The sequence below is a fragment of the Lipotes vexillifer genome, unplaced genomic scaffold, assembly GCF_000442215.2.
Source record: "Lipotes vexillifer unplaced genomic scaffold, Lipotes_vexillifer_v1.1 scaffold557, whole genome shotgun sequence".
NCBI classification, from domain to species: Eukaryota; Metazoa; Chordata; class Mammalia; order Artiodactyla; family Lipotidae; genus Lipotes; species Lipotes vexillifer.
This window is the reverse complement of record NW_006789913.1, coordinates 273,395-291,319: the sequence shown is the minus strand read 5'-3', so window position 1 is coordinate 291,319 and position 17,925 is coordinate 273,395. Positions and strand designations below refer to the sequence as shown.

At 59.6% G+C, this 17,925-nt stretch overlaps 2 protein-coding genes across 2 annotated transcripts in view; one reads left to right on the top strand and one right to left on the bottom strand.

The window, feature by feature from the left end:
- The window catches only part of INPPL1 (inositol polyphosphate phosphatase like 1), a 15,254-nt gene extending 2,946 nt beyond the window's left edge, over nucleotides 1-12,308 (top strand). The window contains 27 exon segments of the mRNA XM_007463007.1: nucleotides 197-260; nucleotides 353-503; nucleotides 736-856; nucleotides 1,105-1,245; nucleotides 1,489-1,582; nucleotides 1,683-1,772; nucleotides 1,953-2,051; nucleotides 2,166-2,316; nucleotides 2,411-2,517; nucleotides 2,856-2,958; nucleotides 3,042-3,238; nucleotides 3,542-3,659; nucleotides 4,270-4,366; nucleotides 4,669-4,827; nucleotides 4,896-4,975; nucleotides 5,074-5,162; nucleotides 5,400-5,481; nucleotides 5,613-5,702; nucleotides 6,255-6,368; nucleotides 6,503-6,591; nucleotides 7,028-7,115; nucleotides 7,208-7,363; nucleotides 7,609-7,687; nucleotides 7,783-7,923; nucleotides 9,268-9,940; nucleotides 11,973-12,106; nucleotides 12,218-12,308. Of these exon segments, the coding sequence (XP_007463069.1) occupies nucleotides 197-260; nucleotides 353-503; nucleotides 736-856; nucleotides 1,105-1,245; nucleotides 1,489-1,582; nucleotides 1,683-1,772; nucleotides 1,953-2,051; nucleotides 2,166-2,316; nucleotides 2,411-2,517; nucleotides 2,856-2,958; nucleotides 3,042-3,238; nucleotides 3,542-3,659; nucleotides 4,270-4,366; nucleotides 4,669-4,827; nucleotides 4,896-4,975; nucleotides 5,074-5,162; nucleotides 5,400-5,481; nucleotides 5,613-5,702; nucleotides 6,255-6,368; nucleotides 6,503-6,591; nucleotides 7,028-7,115; nucleotides 7,208-7,363; nucleotides 7,609-7,687; nucleotides 7,783-7,923; nucleotides 9,268-9,940; nucleotides 11,973-12,106; nucleotides 12,218-12,308 (3,598 nt within the window).
- A 1,138-nt stretch (nucleotides 12,309-13,446) lies between these two features.
- On the bottom strand, nucleotides 13,447-17,917 carry PHOX2A (paired like homeobox 2A). The gene is made up of 3 exons (XM_007463006.1): nucleotides 17,523-17,917; nucleotides 15,127-15,314; nucleotides 13,447-14,168 (listed from the first exon to the last, which is right to left on the bottom strand). Exons 1-3 carry the CDS (start codon nucleotides 17,737-17,739, stop codon nucleotides 13,716-13,718), a joined length of 858 nt encoding a protein of 285 aa, XP_007463068.1. The 5' UTR covers nucleotides 17,740-17,917; the 3' UTR covers nucleotides 13,447-13,715.
- Between the last annotated feature and the right edge of the window lie 8 nt (nucleotides 17,918-17,925).

Sequence of the window (17,925 nt, the reverse complement as noted above, 5' to 3'; positions counted from 1 at the left end):
ATTCCTGCTCTGCTTGGCACTAGCAGGATAGAGGAGACTGGCCCCACCATTAACCCTGTGCAGCCCGGGCAAACAGCTTTAAGGAAACCTAGACGAGGGGCCTGGGGGCTGAGCCCGTTGGTAGGAGGAAAGGGGGTCTTGGGACTCAGACCCCAGCCTGGGGGTGACAGATTCTGATCCCCTGCTCTGCTGTCAGGTATCAGAAGCATGTGCACACATATCGAATTCTCCCTGATGGAGAAGATTTCCTGGCCGTGCAGGTAGGACCTTAGACCCCGGCCCCTGACCTTGATTCCAGCCTAAGGTTTGGGACCAGCTGATTGACGCTTCTCCCACTCTTGCTGGCCTGCAGACCTCGCAGGGTGTGCCTGTGCGCCGCTTCCAGACCCTGGGGGAGCTCATCGGCCTGTACGCCCAGCCCAACCAGGGCCTGGTGTGTGCCCTGCTTCTGCCTGTGGAGCGGGAGCGAGAGCCAGACCTGCCTGATGACCGCGATGCCTCAGGTGCTGCCCGGGGGGTGCAATGTACGAATGCCTTCCCTGCCCCCATCCCTGGCTATTACCTGCGACTTCCCAACCCATCTTCTCAGCCTGACTCCCCTGAAGCCCGCTGCCACTCTCCATGGTGCCTGGGCCCTTTAGCCCTTTCCACGCAAGTCTCTGACAGCCGTCGTGTCCCCCGTACTTCACTGAGGGCAGGGGGCTCACACCGCTGCCCACTGGCCCCTGTCCACAGATGGGGAGGATGAGAAGCCCCCACTGCCCCCGCGCTCTGGCTCTACCAGCATTTCTGCCCCCCTCGGGCCCAGCAGCCCCCTGCCAGCCCCTGAGACCCCCACGACTCCGGCTGCTGAGAGGTGAGACCCCAACCCCCTCCTGAGCAGGAAGTCCCTTTCTTCTCTGAGAACTGTGTCCTCACCGAAGGTGGGAAGACCTTTAAGCCCCCAGCCCTCCCCAGGGACCCCCGCCCTGTCTCAGCCCCAGAGGCGGATACCCTGGCCTGTCGTACTACGACTGCCACCTGTACCGTCTCCTCTAGGAATGGGGTGGGGTTGCTGGGACAGGGTCAGCGGGGCCTCCACTGACTTCTTAACCCCTCCTGAAGTGCTCCCAATGGGCTGAGCACTGTCTCGCACGAGTACCTGAAGGGTAGCTACGGGCTGGATCTGGAGGCTGTGCGGGGTGGAGCCAGCAACCTGCCGCACCTCACCCGCACCCTCGCCACCTCATGCCGGAGGCTGCACAGGTACCTGGGACATCCAGCTCCACGCGCTGCACCCTTACCTCTCACCTGTCCTCTCCTGCTGCCTTGCTACACAAATGCCCTGGCCTTTGACCTCTGGCCCTGAACCAGGAACCAGCTATTGCCTCCTGACTTTTCCTCACCTGAACCCTTGTATCCTCTCGGTGGCGGCTGAAGCTACACACTCAGCCCCTCTTCCCTATACTTGGGTCGGGGTGGGGAGTTCTGACCTGATGTTTCCCATAGTGAGGTGGACAAAGTCCTGTCAGGCCTGGAGATCCTGTCCAAGGTGTTTGACCAGCAGAGCTCGCCCATGGTGACCCGCCTTTTGCAGCAGCAGGTGGGATTGTGGAGAGACCTCTGGGGAGTGGGTTCATGTTCTGGCACTGAGTGGGGTGCTTGGTGGCCTCACGGATGAGCCTTATTCTTTCTCCCCGCAGAACCCACCACAGACTGGGGAGCAGGAACTAGAGAGCCTGGTGCTAAAGCTGTCAGTGCTAAAGGACTTCCTGTCAGGCATCCAGAAGAAGGTGCCCCGACCCCTGACCTCTGATCCCTGACCCACTCACCGGTCCCTGGCCACTTGTGTTGCTGTAACTGATCTGAACCCTGAATCTGTAGTTTAGCACTGAACCCCACATCAGCCGTGTCCCTCCCTGCCCCAGCCCTCGACAAGGCTCCTAACCTTGCCCTGTCCTTGCCCCCTCCAGGCCCTGAAGGCCCTACAGGACATGAGTTCCACAGCACCCCCGACCCCGCTGCAGCCATCCACACGTAAGGCCAAGACCATCCCCGTGCAGGCCTTTGAGGTACATGGTGGGGGGGCGGGGGGGAACCTCACAGGGCAAAGAGCGGGTGGAGGTGAAGGGGGTGCTGCCTGCCCCCAGGTCTTTTCAGCAGCCCCTCTACCTCCTGGCCTGTAGGTGAAGCTGGATGTGACCCTGGGTGACCTGACCAAGATTGGGAAGTCACAGAAGTTCACGCTGAGTGTGGACGTGGAGGGTGGGCGGCTGGTGCTGCTGCGGAGACAGCGGGACTCGCAGGAGGACTGGACGACCTTCACGCACGACCGCAGTGAGCCAGGGCCCAGCCTGGGATGGGGGGGGGGGCGTGCTGTGCCCCTGGGCCTCAGGGCACAGGCTGGTGTGACCCATCCTCCATCCCCTAGTCCGCCAGCTCATTAAGTCCCAGCGGGTCCAGAACAAGTTGGGCGTCGTGTTTGAGAAAGAGAAGGACCGGACACAGCGCAAGGACTTCATCTTTGTCAGCGCCCGGGTGAGCAGCCGGTGGGCCAGACCACTGGGGGCTGCAGGAGTCCCTGCTGGATGGGAAGAGAGGGAACACATGATATAGGCACGCCATCCCTTGTGGTGGGGGCAGTTCTGACGGAGCAGAGAATGTGTATACTGAGAGTGGGCAGCCTGAGGGTGGATTCAAATATTCATTCAGTGAACGTTTACTGAGCACTTGTTGTATGCTTGAGGAGTGGGTGTATGGTGGTGAGCCGGAGAGGCATGTCCGTCTCCTCCTGGACTTGCCACCTAACAGGGTGTCCCCGTGGAAGGGGGTTTCCTGGCCACCCACCTGCCCCTGACTGGCTGCTGTCCCCCCAGAAGCGGGAGGCCTTCTGCCAGCTGCTGCAGCTCATGAAGAATAAGCACTCCAAGCAGGATGAGCCCGACATGATCTCCGTCTTCATAGGCACCTGGAACATGGGTCAGGCCCGTGCAGGGGCTGGGGTGGGAGAGAGGAAGGGCCCCATGCAGGGGCCTGACCACCTGCATCCACTCCCCCTGCAGGAAGTGTGCCGCCTCCAAAAAATGTGACATCTTGGTTCACATCGAAGGGTCTGGGGAAGACCCTGGATGAGGTCACAGTGACCATACCCCATGACATCTATGTTTTTGGGACCCAGGAGAACTCGGTGGGCGACCGCGAGTGGCTGGACCTGCTCCGCGGGAGCCTCAAGGAGCTCACAGATCTGGATTACCGCCCGGTGAGGGTCATCCTCTTGTCCAGCCCGCCTCCTCACACACTGCCCCCAACTATCCTGCTTGACCTCACGCACGACCCTGGAGAGCTCTCCCTCTGGTCCCTGGGCATATCCTTTAGGGAGTTTAACTGGAGTCCTTTATGCTATGGGAAGGGCTCTTTCTCTCTGGTCCCTCAGGAAAAAAGGGTGGCAGCTCTTCCTATTTTGTGACTTCCAGAACAGTCTGTAGTATGGGCTGGGCGGGGTGGGGGAGATGTGGACAGTGGCCCAGCTCGGGGCAGGGGTGACCCCGCACCCCCTCCCCAGATTGCCATGCAGTCACTGTGGAACATCAAGGTGGCTGTGCTGGTCAAGCCAGAGCATGAGAACCGCATCAGCCACGTCAGTACATCCAGCGTGAAGACCGGCATCGCCAATACCCTGGGTGAGTAGGGAGGGTGGGGTCCCACTGTCCACGCTTCTTGCTTCCTCTCCAGCCCAGGGTCCAGGGTCTCCCCGTTTTGGGTAGTCTCAGTTTTCCCATCTATAGAACTCTTTGAACTTTGCAAAGCATGTTCGTATTCTAAATCTCTTCCAGCCCCACCAGGAAGGCAGGGCCAGGAAAATTACCTCCATTTCTTAGATGATAAAACTCAGGCCCAGAGTGGTCAAGTGAGCTGTCCAAGGTCACACAGCTAGTACGTGGTAGAGCCCGGCACCTAGCATAGTGCCCAGGTCTCCCTGTTTGCAGGCCAGTGGTCCCTCAGGATAGATTCTGCTCAGAATCTGCAGGTTCTTGCAGCTTCACCATTGGGGTTCCCTGTGATCTGCAGGGGCTCTCTGTTCACACATGCCGACAGACCCAGGCCATCCAGATGGGGCTGCATGTGCCCCGTGTGGATCCCTGGGAAGGCGTGGGTGTGTGTGCGGGGGCCTGCCTGCCTCATGGTATGTGGGGAAGTCGGGAGGATCTTCCCACTGCTGCTTAGACAGGCAGAGGGGAGAGTCGGGAGCCCACGGGGGGTGACTCAGGCCTTCTTCTGTTGCCCTGACAGGAAACAAGGGGGCCGTGGGTGTCTCCTTCATGTTCAATGGCACCTCGTTTGGCTTTGTGAATTGCCACCTCACCTCGGGAAATGAGAAGACTGCCCGGTGAGGGGGCACCCTCTCAACTGTCTCTTTAGTCTCATCCTCTCTTCGCCAAAGACCTATTCCTTTTCCCATATCCTAGTCTATAGTACATCCTACATCCCTGTCCCCCAAGGCCCCCTTCTTCCTTACCTCAACTCAGGACCCCTCTGTCTCTCCCTGACTTTGACCTTGTCCCCAGTTCCTTCCTCTGTCCCCTGGGACCCTGATCCCTGGCCCATCCCTGACCCCAGCCAGAGATGTCTTACCTTCATGCCTGTCCCTGACACCTGACCCTGGAGGCCTTCCCCCCACCCCCACTGTAGACGGAACCAGAACTACCTGGACATCCTGCGGCTGCTCTCACTGGGTGACCGGCAGCTCAGTGCCTTTGACATCTCTCTGCGTTTCACTCACCTCTTCTGGTTCGGGGACCTCAACTACCGCCTTGACATGGATATACAGGTGTGAGCAGGGCCCGGCAGGTGGCTGGTAGGGAGGCTGGGCTGGGGGCCAGGTGGGCTCTCACCTCTGGCTTTGGCTCGAGGGCGAGCAGGAAGGAGTTTGAGCCCCTGCTCAGGGTGGACCAGCTCAACCTGGAGCGGGAAAAGCACAAGGTTTTCCTTCGATTCAGTGAGTGTGGGCCCGGCAGGGGGTCCCTGAGGGCCAGGATCCTTGTGGTATCCCTGGGTCTTCCGGGCCCTGACTCCTCCATCCCCCGCCTTCCCTAGGTGAGGAAGAGATCTCCTTCCCACCCACCTACCGCTATGAGCGGGGTTCCCGGGACACATACGCCTGGCACAAGCAGAAGCCAACTGGGGTGAGTGAAGAGAAGGAGCTGGGCCTGGGGAGACCCCCCAGGGCTGCAGTGAATCAAGAGTGTGTGTGGGGTCAAGGGTCCAGGCCTCTGCACTTACCGCTCCAGCTTCCGTGGCCCCTTTTGGGGCCTCAGGGGTGCTCCTGCACGTTGTGAGGATCCAAGGAAGGAGGTGGGCGCTGGGGCCACTGTGGTGGGGCCCCAGCTGACCTCTGACCATGTTGCCATCCCCTGCCCCAGGTCCGGACCAACGTGCCTTCATGGTGTGACCGGATTCTCTGGAAGTCCTATCCCGAGACCCACATCATCTGCAATTCCTATGGTCAGAGCCTCCCAGACAGGGTGATGGGTGATCCTGGGTGGTCACTGACCCAACTCTGCCTCAGCTTTGGGAAGTGCCAGCAGAGAATAAGGAGCTTTCCCCTGAGCCCTCATTCCTACTCCCCTCCCCAGGTTGCACAGATGACATCGTCACCAGCGACCACTCCCCCGTGTTTGGGACATTTGAGGTTGGAGTTACCTCTCAGTTCATCTCCAAGAAAGGTGGCTATTCTGGATGTGCTTGTGGGTGTGGCATCCATCTGGGTGGCTGCAGGTGCTGGCCTGGGGATGTGCATAGGCTTGAATACATCTAAATGTGTGTGTGTGTGTGTTTGGGTGTTTACATGTACATGTAGGAATGTTTCTGAATGTGTGATGTGTGAGGGTGTCTGTGTTGCCTGGGTCATCACAGGAGGTACATGCCCAAGAGAGTGTGAACGTAAACATGTACGTGTGTCTATCTGCCTGGGGCCACTTGAGTACCCGAGTGTGCCTGGTGGTGTGGTGGGTTGTCGGCGGGCATATCCTGCAGGCATTCTGGTCCCTGGCCCTCTCTCAGATGGTCTTTCATCTTGGGTTGTCTGTTTGTCCCAGTCCCAGGTCTGAGCTTTGGGGTCTCGCTGCTGGTTGCTTGGGATGGAGGAGGCCCCTCCTGGCCTTCCCTCCTGCTCTGCCAGGGCTGCTGATTCCCTGTCCCAGCACTCAGTCTCTCTGTCCCGTTCCTTCTGCCACCCTCTCAGCCCTCCTGTCTATATTCCTCCCTTTGCCCCTCAGGGCTCTCAAAGACCTCAGACCAGGCCTACATCGAGTTTGAGAGCATCGAGGCCATTGTGAAGACAGCCAGCCGCACCAAGTTCTTCATTGAGTTCTACTCCACCTGCCTGGAGGGTCAGAGGCGGGGCCCAGGGCTGGGTGTGGGCCACAGGGTATGGGAGGCCCGAGGTGCCCAGAGTGGTCAGCCCTCTAGTTAGAAGGGAAGCTGAGAGGTGGCGCTCAGTTGGGTGTCCCCCACCCCCACCCAGAGTACAAGAAGAGCTTTGAAAATGATGCCCAGAGCAGTGACAACATCAACTTCCTCAAGGTGCAGTGGTCCTCACGCCAGCTGCCCACGGTGAGGCTTGTGGGTGAGGACACAGAGAGGGAGGTGCAGCAGAGCGCCACCTGGAGCCTGACTGGGAGGGCGGGCAGAGCCGGCAGCATGGGCTTGTGTGTGGGGTGGGCGTGAGTGAGGATGAGGGCACGTGCTCTGTTTGGGGGAGTGGGGGAAGCCAAGTTGCAGCTGGTTCATTCATTCATTCAATGAATAGCTCTTGAGCCTTTGCTAAACATCAGGTCCTGTGTTGGTCATTGCTGATGCAGAAAATTAATTAATTACAGGGCTGTTAAGTGCTCTGAGAGGCCCATGCAGGACTGTGTCTTATGGATTAGGATCTTTCCTAAGAGTGGACGGGAGTGAGCATGGATGAGCTTGAGGGTGCGGTGAGTGGTGGTGTGGCAGGAAGGGGTGGGTGGGCCTTTGTTCCTCACTGGGCCTCTCTGCGCCCCAGCTCAAGCCCATTCTGGCTGACATCGAGTACCTGCAGGACCAGCACCTCCTGCTCACGGTCAAGTCCATGGACGGCTACGAATCCTATGGTGAGGATCGAGGGGGGCCAAGGGGCACAGAAAGCCGGGCAGGGCCCTAGAAAGGCTTGGCAGTCTGCTGGTCTGCTCCATTTGCCCTTCAGGGGAGTGCGTGGTAGCGCTCAAGTCCATGATTGGCAGCACGGCCCAGCAGTTCCTGACCTTCCTGTCCCACCGCGGCGAGGAGACAGGCAACATCCGTGGCTCCATGAAGGTGCGGGTGCCCACAGAGCGCCTGGGCACCCGTGAGCGACTCTATGGTGGGGGCCCCATTGGGAGGGGTGTGGGGCATAAGACGGGGTGGTGTGGGTGGGTCTAGGAGGGGAGGACCAGGGCTGCAGGGAGGGCATGTTGGAATCCCTGGAACATTTGGCAGTTCTGCAGCCAGGTCTGGGGGTGGGCCTGCCCTAAGGAGTAGCTGGGAAGGGGCTAGCAGCCCACTGGGGTGTCTGTGGGATGCAGGACACCAAGTCTCCTCTGAGTCTCCTTTCCCTTCCTCCCCCAGAGTGGATCAGCATTGATAAGGATGAGGCAGGAGCAAAGAGCAAAGCCCCCTCTGTGTCCCGAGGCAGCCAGGAGCCCAGGTGAGCTGGGGCTGTGTGGTGTGCTACGTGAGGGGTGCCCGGGGGCTCTTGGTCAGCCCCTACTTCACCTCTCCTCCCCTGTGCACCCCTGGCAGGTCAGGGAGCCGCAAGCCAGCCTCCACAGAGGCCTCCTGTCCACTCTCCAAGTTATTTGAAGAACCAGAGAAACCACCACCAACTGGGAGGCCCCCAGCCCCACCTCGAGCTGCTCCCCGGGAGGAGCCCTTGACCCCCAGGTGAGAGAAGGAAACTGTCACCCCCGACTTCATCCATCGCGGTGCGTGGCTCTCAGGGCCAGCTTGGGGATCATCTGCTGCTTGGCTGCTCTGCTGCCGCATGGCCGGAGGTGCCAGGGCCCTACGCTTGTGGCCACTGGCCAGCCAGGCCTCCTGAAGGTGTGGCTCTCTGGTCAAAGGGAGCACAGTCAGCCTTTCCTCTCAATCCTGCCTTAAAAAATAGAATCAGAAATTGTTTCTGCAACAGCTCCCTCTGTGTAAACACTTAACTTGAGCCTTCTGTTTGGGGATAGGCCTTCGTCTCAGCACGAATTTCCCTAGGGGCGTTCTATGGACCACTGTCCTACAAGATGCCCCCACTGGTAACTGGTTTGTTGTCAAATGAGTTTGGGAAATGGTTGTTGCTAGATTCTTTTCTTAGGTATTCCCAGTGCACAATAGTATCAGCAAAAGCTCTGAGCATGTGGACAGGAAGGAAATCCTTTTTCAACTCTGTTGAATATAGTTTCCCAAACTTAATGGGCCAGGAAACTTTTCCATGCAATAACTATTAACATCCTGGGGCACTACAGTTGACCCTTGAACATGGCAGGGGTTAGGGGTGTATAACTTAGAGTCATCCCTCTGTATCCCCAGTTCTTCCGTATCTGCAGTTCCACATCCACGGGTTCAACCATTGTGGATTGTAGATCATGTAGCGCTGCAGTACTGAAAAATATCTGTGTATGAGTGGACCCGTGCAGTTCAAGCCCGTGTTGTTCAATGGTCAACTGTAGTATTCTGTGGATTATACTTTGGGAAAGTGAGGCTTGCTTTTTAATTATATCCAATTGTTACTTGAACGTAAATAAAAACTGCTGGTGTGTTTTCAGTCATCTACAGCTGTTATCAGTCACCTTGGTTTTATCTCCAGGCTTGAGTAAAACTAACCTGAATCCCTGAGTAAGATTCCCCAGTAGATCGGCCTCAGATGCCTTCAGAGGCTTTCCGAATCTGGCTGGTCATTCTCATTGAAGGCTTTTATTGTCCTGCCTTCTGGCCTCTGTTTTCACCCATTTACGCTCAGCTTTCACCGTTACAAAATCAAAAAAGATTGCAGAATCTTAGCGAGTTAGGCAAGGAAGCTTAGGGGTTATCCATTCAACTCCCCTGTCTCCCCAGTTTTAGAGATGAGGACCCCAAGGGACAGAGAGGGAAAGTGATGTGCTCAAGGTCACGTGCAAGTCTAGGACCAGGGGCTTACGTCTCCTGACTCGCAGTCCAGTTCTCCTTCCACTGCACCCACCCACCGCCTTCCCTTTGGGTTGCTGGGTCCTGATTTAGTTATTCTGCTCCCAAACCCAGGTTGAAGCCAGAGGGCACTCCAGAGCTGGAAGGGGTGGTGGCGCCCTCACCCAAGAACAGCTTCAATAACCCTGCTTACTACGTCCTTGAAGGGGTCCCACACCAGCTGCTGCCCCCGGAGCCACCCTCGCCTGCCAGGGCCCCTGTCCCACCTGCCACCAAGAACAAAGTGGCCATCACAGTGCCTGCTCCGCAGCTTGGGCGCCACCGGCCTCCCCGTGTGGGAGAGGGAAGCTCATCAGATGAAGAGGCTGGGGGCACACTGCCCCCTCCAGACTTTCCACCCCCACCTCTGCCGGATTCGGCCATCTTCCTGCCCCCCAGCCTGGATCCTTTGCCAGGGCCAGTGATCCGGGGCCGCAGTGCGGGTGAGGCCCGTGGCCCACCACCTCCCAAGGCCCATCCAAGACCCCCACTGCCCCCAGGCCCCTCACCCACCAGCACTTTCCTGGGGGAGGCAGCCAGTGGGGATGACCGCTCCTGCTCAGTGCTGCAGATGGCCAAGACACTGAGTGAGGTGGACTACGCTCCTGCTGGGCCTGGCCGCTCCGTGCTCCTGCCAGGACCCCTGGAGCTGCAGCCGCCCCGGGGACTGCCCTCAGACTATGGCCGGCCTCTCAGCTTCCCTCCACCTCGCATCCGAGAGAGCATTCAGGAGGACCTGGCAGAAGAGGTATGTGCACCAGGGGTGGCTGTCGGTGTGTGCTGGCCCATGGGTCGTGGTATACTTTTACTTCATTCAGCACTCAGTGGTGTTGCCTCTGCCCTGAGCTGGGCACTGGGGAGGAGTTGGAGGTCATATGAATCAGCCCCGCTCCCGGCCTCTCTCCCCACCCCAGAGCACGCGGTAGAATGTGGCTGTGTGCAGGTCCTTCAGTGTGTGAGGCACCCTCAGTGCTCTCTCTGATGTGCCCTATTCCCTCAGGCTCCGTGCCCGCAGGTCGGGCGGTCTGGTGGGCTGGGCGAGGCAGGCATGGGAGCCTGGCTGCGGGCCATCGGCCACTACAGTTGACCCTTGAACATGGCAGGGGTTAGGGGTGTATAACTTAGAGTCATCCCTCTGTATCCCCAGTTCTTCCGTATCTGCAGTTCCACATCCACGGGTTCAACCATTGTGGATTGTAGATCATGTAGCGCTGCAGTACTGAAAAATATCTGTGTATGAGTGGACCCGTGCAGTTCAAGCCCGTGTTGTTCAATGGTCAACTGTAGTATTCTGTGGATTATACTTTGGGAAAGTGAGGCTTGCTTTTTAATTATATCCAATTGTTACTTGAACGTAAATAAAAACTGCTGGTGTGTTTTCAGTCATCTACAGCTGTTATCAGTCACCTTGGTTTTATCTCCAGGCTTGAGTAAAACTAACCTGAATCCCTGAGTAAGATTCCCCAGTAGATCGGCCTCAGATGCCTTCAGAGGCTTTCCGAATCTGGCTGGTCATTCTCATTGAAGGCTTTTATTGTCCTGCCTTCTGGCCTCTGTTTTCACCCATTTACGCTCAGCTTTCACCGTTACAAAATCAAAAAAGATTGCAGAATCTTAGCGAGTTAGGCAAGGAAGCTTAGGGGTTATCCATTCAACTCCCCTGTCTCCCCAGTTTTAGAGATGAGGACCCCAAGGGACAGAGAGGGAAAGTGATGTGCTCAAGGTCACGTGCAAGTCTAGGACCAGGGGCTTACGTCTCCTGACTCGCAGTCCAGTTCTCCTTCCACTGCACCCACCCACCGCCTTCCCTTTGGGTTGCTGGGTCCTGATTTAGTTATTCTGCTCCCAAACCCAGGTTGAAGCCAGAGGGCACTCCAGAGCTGGAAGGGGTGGTGGCGCCCTCACCCAAGAACAGCTTCAATAACCCTGCTTACTACGTCCTTGAAGGGGTCCCACACCAGCTGCTGCCCCCGGAGCCACCCTCGCCTGCCAGGGCCCCTGTCCCACCTGCCACCAAGAACAAAGTGGCCATCACAGTGCCTGCTCCGCAGCTTGGGCGCCACCGGCCTCCCCGTGTGGGAGAGGGAAGCTCATCAGATGAAGAGGCTGGGGGCACACTGCCCCCTCCAGACTTTCCACCCCCACCTCTGCCGGATTCGGCCATCTTCCTGCCCCCCAGCCTGGATCCTTTGCCAGGGCCAGTGATCCGGGGCCGCAGTGCGGGTGAGGCCCGTGGCCCACCACCTCCCAAGGCCCATCCAAGACCCCCACTGCCCCCAGGCCCCTCACCCACCAGCACTTTCCTGGGGGAGGCAGCCAGTGGGGATGACCGCTCCTGCTCAGTGCTGCAGATGGCCAAGACACTGAGTGAGGTGGACTACGCTCCTGCTGGGCCTGGCCGCTCCGTGCTCCTGCCAGGACCCCTGGAGCTGCAGCCGCCCCGGGGACTGCCCTCAGACTATGGCCGGCCTCTCAGCTTCCCTCCACCTCGCATCCGAGAGAGCATTCAGGAGGACCTGGCAGAAGAGGTATGTGCACCAGGGGTGGCTGTCGGTGTGTGCTGGCCCATGGGTCGTGGTATACTTTTACTTCATTCAGCACTCAGTGGTGTTGCCTCTGCCCTGAGCTGGGCACTGGGGAGGAGTTGGAGGTCATATGAATCAGCCCCGCTCCCGGCCTCTCTCCCCACCCCAGAGCACGCGGTAGAATGTGGCTGTGTGCAGGTCCTTCAGTGTGTGAGGCACCCTCAGTGCTCTCTCTGATGTGCCCTATTCCCTCAGGCTCCGTGCCCGCAGGTCGGGCGGTCTGGTGGGCTGGGCGAGGCAGGCATGGGAGCCTGGCTGCGGGCCATCGGCTTGGAGCGCTATGAGGAGGGCCTGGTGCACAATGGCTGGGACGACCTGGAGTTTCTCAGGTGGGGGCGGGGCTGGAGGTGGACGGGGTGGGGGTGGGGCTGGCCTCGGGGGCGGAGCTACGGGCTCTCTGGACCACCTCGCCCTTCTCCCAGCGTCTTTTACCCCTACAGCGACATCACCGAAGAAGATCTGGAGGAAGCTGGGGTGCAGGACCCGGCTCACAAGCGCCTCCTTCTGGACACCCTGCAGCTCAGCAAGTGATCGCGGTGGCACTGCGAAGCTAAGAACTGAGCGCCTCAACCTGCCCTTGAAGGCTCCGGAGTTGAAAAGTTACGAGCGGGCGGGGCAGTACTTCTCTGCCTATTTATTGGGGATCTGCGTTCCCTACTGCCCAATCATTTGGAATGCCCTAGTTAGGACATCCTGCCCCTCACCTTTTAGAGTCAGGGCCAGGGAGGTCAGTTGCCGTGGTTACCGAGGATCTTGGTTATTCTGGTGCTGTCCTCCTTTTCTGGACCCCTCCTCCAGCCCCAGGGAGGCCATGGGGTCCATATGGGTACGTCGTGGGCCCCCACCCTCACCGTTGTTCCTGCTGCCCTCCACCTGGCCTGAATCACAGGTGGAGGGGCTCGGCTAGGACCTCTCCCAACCCCCATTCTGGGGCGTGTCCGTCCGGAAATGAAGGAATAGCCCGAGAACTGGGCTGGGGTTTATTTAAGCTTTTCTGTATGGGCTTAGGGAGGGCGGGCACTTTAATGTTATGGGGGCCCGGTTTAGGTGGGGGGGGGGAATAATTTGGGCCATAAAGCACCAGTTTGCTTAGTTTTGTCTCCTGGTCTGTAGCGCCCTGCCCTGGGGCTGTGTGGCAGCTCAGGGTTCCTCGCTGGTCACAAGGGGAACCGGTCTCTTGCAGGTAGCCTGTCCCCATCGTGGGTACTCAGAAGGGTTGCCGGTGTGCTGTCTTCAATAAATTAAGTTTTATTTGGATTGAGCAAAACTCACCTCAATAAATTACAAGTTTTTCAAAGGAAAAGAGCAACAACAGCAACAACGACAAAAAAACAGGAACGAGGAAGCCCCTCTGTCCCGTTGCCCTGGCAGCTCCTCCACTCATCTAACGGGCCTGCCCTCTGTGCCAGACCGGCTGGGGATGGGAGGGGACGCATGAGGGAGAAATTGGTGGCGGGACCCTTCAGGCCACTCGTTATCCCAATGACGACCAGCCTTTGCACGGGTGGGGTCAGTGTGGGTGGGCCCAAGGGCTGGAGCAGCAGACTGCTCTCCAAGCTGAGTGACCCAGCCAGCTGCAGGGGCAGGGGAGGAAGCCGGGCTGTCCCCGTTTGAGAAGTCACCTTTGGGCACTGTGTTAGGGGCAGGTGTTGTTTGATTCCGGTTCTGAAGAAAACCAGGCTAGAAGGGGTTCTGGGCTCTCCTGGAGGGCAGCCCAGTGAAAAGTACCCCCCTCCACTGAGTAGGGGTGGGTGAGGACGAGAGTGGCCCTGACTTGGTCTCCAAAGCTGGGGAGGGCACACATAGGTGTCAGACACGGTGGGGGGTGGGACAGATGGGGACATCAGGCAGGCGGCCAGGATGAGGAGGGACTCTGTCAGATCCTGGAGGGGCAGGGGCGTCTCAGGCGGCGGGCCCGGAGCCTCTAGAGGCCGGCAGCTAGAAGAGATTGGTCTTCAGGGAGGGGCCGGGCTTCCGGTGGAAGGAAGACAGAACCCCCGAGAAGGGCCCGGGCCCGGGTTCCGCCGGCTGCCAAGCCTTAAGCAGCTCCGCCGCTCCTGCGCCCGGTCCGCCGCCCCCACCGCCCGCCACGCCGGCCCACAACGGGCCCTTGAGCGGCTGTGGCCCCGGCCCGGCTCCAGGTCCGGAGCCCAGGGCGGCGGGCAGCGGGCTGGGGCTCAGGCGCGGGCTGGCCAGGCCGGGCGCAGGCGGCGGCGGCGGCAGCGACGCGGTGCTGTCGGGCGTGGGGCTGCACGTGGACTCCTTGGAGTCGTCGTCCTCAGACGAGCAGCGCGCCTCACCCTTTTTGGCGCCCGCCGCGCCCGCCGCACCCTTGGCGCTGGCCGCACGCTCCTGTTTGCGGAACTTGGCCCGGCGGTTCTGGAACCAGACCTGCGGGCACAGGGGCCGGTCAGCCCGGGGCCGGCGGGCGCGGTGAGACCTCCTTCCGGAGGGGGCCGGTCAGGATTATTACCAGCCTTCGGAGTCTTGACCCCCTCCACCACTCTGCTCGTTGCCCTCCTCGTCTCCCGCCTCCCTCCCCTCCTCGTCTCTCGCCTCCCTCCCCTCTTCCACTAGCCCCTTCCTCCAGGTCCTTAGGCTCTTCCCCTTGGGATCTGCTCACCCGCGGATCCCGCCGCCTCCCAGTGTTCTCTGTCTCCCGGAGGGAACTCCGCCTTCGCTCTCCTCATCACCCAAAGCCCTCGCCCCAGTTCTTTCCTACAAGGAGCTCCGGGGGTCCCCCCGGAGCGTCCCACGGCAGTGGAGAGAGGGTTAGGGCACTCGGGAAGCCTTTTGTGCAGGGTCTCCAGTAAAGGCGTGCCAGCTGAACATCTGTACTCAGATTTGTAAGATCGACGAAAAGTCCGTCCCGACCCAGCTCCTGCGCCTACCCTGAACCCGGGCTTTCCAGGCTCAGAGGTTTCACCGTTGCAGAGCCGAAGAGGGGACCTGGAGGCGCTGACTGGCTTTCCCCCACTGCTCGGCCTCGTTTGGCCCCGAGGCCACCTGGAGCTGACCCTCTATCCACTCGGCCTCCGTTCTGGCTTCCCAAGCATCACTCTGCGTGCCCAGCCCTACCCGGGAGACTGAGGAGAAATCGTGGGGCTGAACAGCTCAGTTCTTCCGAAGGCCTCAGGATCCGCCTGGCCCCACCGCCTCCCGGGGCTGCCGGTCCTCTCCTGCCCAATCACCTCCAGACTGCACCCTGGCCCCTGGTCCTAGTTCGCCGCCCCCGGGCTGTACCCGCCCGCTGCCCGAGTGAGGCCCCTCTGTCCCTCGGACCCCCAGGTGTCAGGCACTAACCTCCCGGCCCCGCTCCGCGCGCACACACTTCCGCGCAAACACGCACCTGCACGCGAGCCTCGGTAAGGTCGATCTTGAGCGCCAGCTCCTCGCGCGTGTAAATGTCGGGGTAGTGAGTCTCGGCGAAGACGCGTTCCAGCTCCTTCAGCTGCGCGCTGGTAAACGTGGTGCGGATGCGCCGCTGCTTGCGCTTCTCGTGCAGGCCCGACGGCTCCGGGAAGAATTTGTAGGGCACTACGGGTGTGTGCAGGAGGGGGGAAATCAACGAGGGTGGGGATGTGAGGGGCCGATCCCGGCCCGCTGTGTTCTGCCCCTGAGGGATCGCTCACCGTCCCCCGCCCCTGACCTGGCCCCTCGGCTTGGTCCTCTCAGTACGGATCGGCTTCCCTATCGCTGGGTGGAGCCGGCAGGTGTGAAAGCGGACGGGGCGCGGGGAGGCCTGGGGCCCAAGAGCCGCAGAGAGGGAACCAAAATCTGATCGTCGGATCCAGACTGCTGGCCTGTCGTTGGCCCTCCGCAGTGTTCCCTCTATCTCCCGCCAGTCTACCGGACCCGACGCTCAGTGTGTTTCTCCCTCAGTCGGCCTGACTTCAGGTCCTGCTCTATCCACTCTAGCCTTAGGTGTCTGTCGGGTCTCATCAACATCCTGTGTCTCCCCAGTAACCAGTCACGGACCGCGGGTCTACTTTCAGCCCTACCACGGACTCTCTGACATGTAAAAATTTGGCCGTCTCTACCCTGCACCCCTCTCCTTCCTAGGCCTCATTTCCTCAGCCCGATCTCGTATCGCATTCTCTTCCAGGTGTCCCCCTCTCTTTTCCATCTCTCTCCAACCACATCTATCTGCAACTTTCCCCTCCTGGACCATTCTTCTCTTTGTGCCCATTGAGAAGGGTTCTTATTTCTCCCTCCCAGGTTCCTCCATCTTCTCTTTGCCCTCCTTCCTCCCAGACACCTCTCTCTGTCTCCCAACTCCTCCCAAAACCAGCGCCAACCCTTCCCTTCACTCTTCCCATCCCTGTCTCCCAACTACCCCTTCCCAGTACCCATTGTCCCACAGACAGTGTTTCTGACACTATCTCCCCATCCTTGTCTCCAGTCCCCGTTTAGTTCTCCCTGTTCTCCAGGGATCCCCAATATCCTTATCTTTGTCATATCTCCCTAGTTCTCTATCTCCCCTAATCCTGTCTCCAACACCCCATTCCTATCCCCATCTTTCTCATCTCTGTTTTCAATCTTCCTTGGTCCCCATCTCCCATAATTCCTGTCCCCATCACCTGGTTTTTATCTCCATCTCCCCAACCCTGGTTCCCCATTTCTTCCAAGTACCCCAATCTTCCCATCTCTGCTCACATCTCTCTGTATCTGTCCCTATCTTCTCCATCTCAGACCTCCATCTTTCTAGGGCCCATCTCCCCATTTCCTGTTTCCAGCTCCCCAGTCCCCATCTGCATATGACCCAGAGTACCCAATCTCCCCATCCCCGTTCCAGTTTCTGACTCCATCTCTCTGGTTCTCACTTCTCCAAATCCAGGTCTCTCTCACCATCCCTCCCCCACACACAGGTCCCAATCTTCTACTGGGTCCCGGTGGTCTTCCCAGGAAGGAAAACGATAAGGAGAATGGGTGGGGCAGCTTGAACTCTAACTGGAGCAATGGGGGTGGCTAAGAGGCTCCACGAGGTTGAAGGTTCAGATGGGGTCTTGGATCAGGAGGCTTGGGTATTGCATGGGGCTGCTTCTGGGTTCTGCAGTACTCTAGCTGGGAGAATCTCCAGGAGGCATGGGGAAATGAAAGTTGCTCAATGACCTGAGCATCCTTTTCTTCTGGCCACAGAATGGCTTTCAGTAGTGCAAGAGGGTTTGGGCACAGGTAGGATGGGTTCAAAACCAGGCAGTGGGGGCTTGATGGTGCTGGGGCTCTGATGGGTTCAAAACCAGGCAGTAGGGGCTTTGATGGTGCTGGGGCTCTGGGAAGGCTCCCAGCTGGGCAGCTCGTCTGCCGCAGGGGTCCATGCTGGGGGTCGGGCATGAAGCGGGGTGGGAATGATAAGGATGGGAGGTCTTATTGGCCTGAGCCAAGAGCATTTTCCAAGGATACAGGGCATGGAGAGATTTAGTGGTCAGTCTTTGCAGATGGGCAGGGGAGGGCCTGGTGAGGAGCCTGGGGCTACACTGGGGATCTATTTCCTTGACCTAAAGAGCACGGGATAGGGATACGGCAGCGAGAAGAGGAACGGGAAGGAGGAGAGGGTGGGGCTCAACTCTGCCTAGGGAACCCCGTCTTACACGAGGGACTGTGGATCCCGCGGGGAGTTGGAGGGTCTGGCTAGGGCAGAGATTGTGGCGGCTGTGGGGGACAGTCGCAACCACTAGCCGAGTAGGGCAGGGGCTAGGGGTGCTGTAGGATTTGGAAGGAGGGTTGTACCGGGGATGGGCTCACCTGCCGAGTAGGGCGCAGGCTGATGGTCGCGTAGAGCGCCAAGCGCGCAGTTCGAGGAGCCGAGCGCGGGGCAGGGAGGCCCGGCCGCGGGGAAGGCGGGCCGCAGGGGACTGTACTGGAAGCCGCCGGGCTGGCTGCAGGCGCCGAAGTCGCCGTAGGCGGACGCCTCCATGGCCGCCACGCACGAGTCGTACGAATTGAGGTAGGAGTAGTCCATCGGCCCGGGGGGCGGGGGCGGGGGCCGGGCCGGGCCGGGTCGGAGTTGGTGTCCCGGGCCGGGTGGGGGTCAAGATGGGGGTTGGAGCGCCAGGGGCCGAGGACCCGAGGCCGGCTCTCAGCGCTCGCGAGTCCGCCCGCCCCGTCGCGGCCGCGCTCCGCCCTGGTGCAACGCAAGTGCAGCCCA

Coding starts and splice junctions, on each gene's coding strand:
- PHOX2A (XM_007463006.1), bottom strand. CDS start 17,739: ATGGACTACTCCTACCTCAATTCGTACGACTCGTGCGTGGCGGCCATG. Junction 15,315..17,522: donor GCCTGCGCCCTACTCGGCAG/GTGAGCCCATCC, acceptor ACACACCCGTAG/TGCCCTACAAATTCTTCCCG. Junction 14,169..15,126: donor TTACCGAGGCTCGCGTGCAG/GTGCGTGTTTGC, acceptor CTGTGCCCGCAG/GTCTGGTTCCAGAACCGCCG.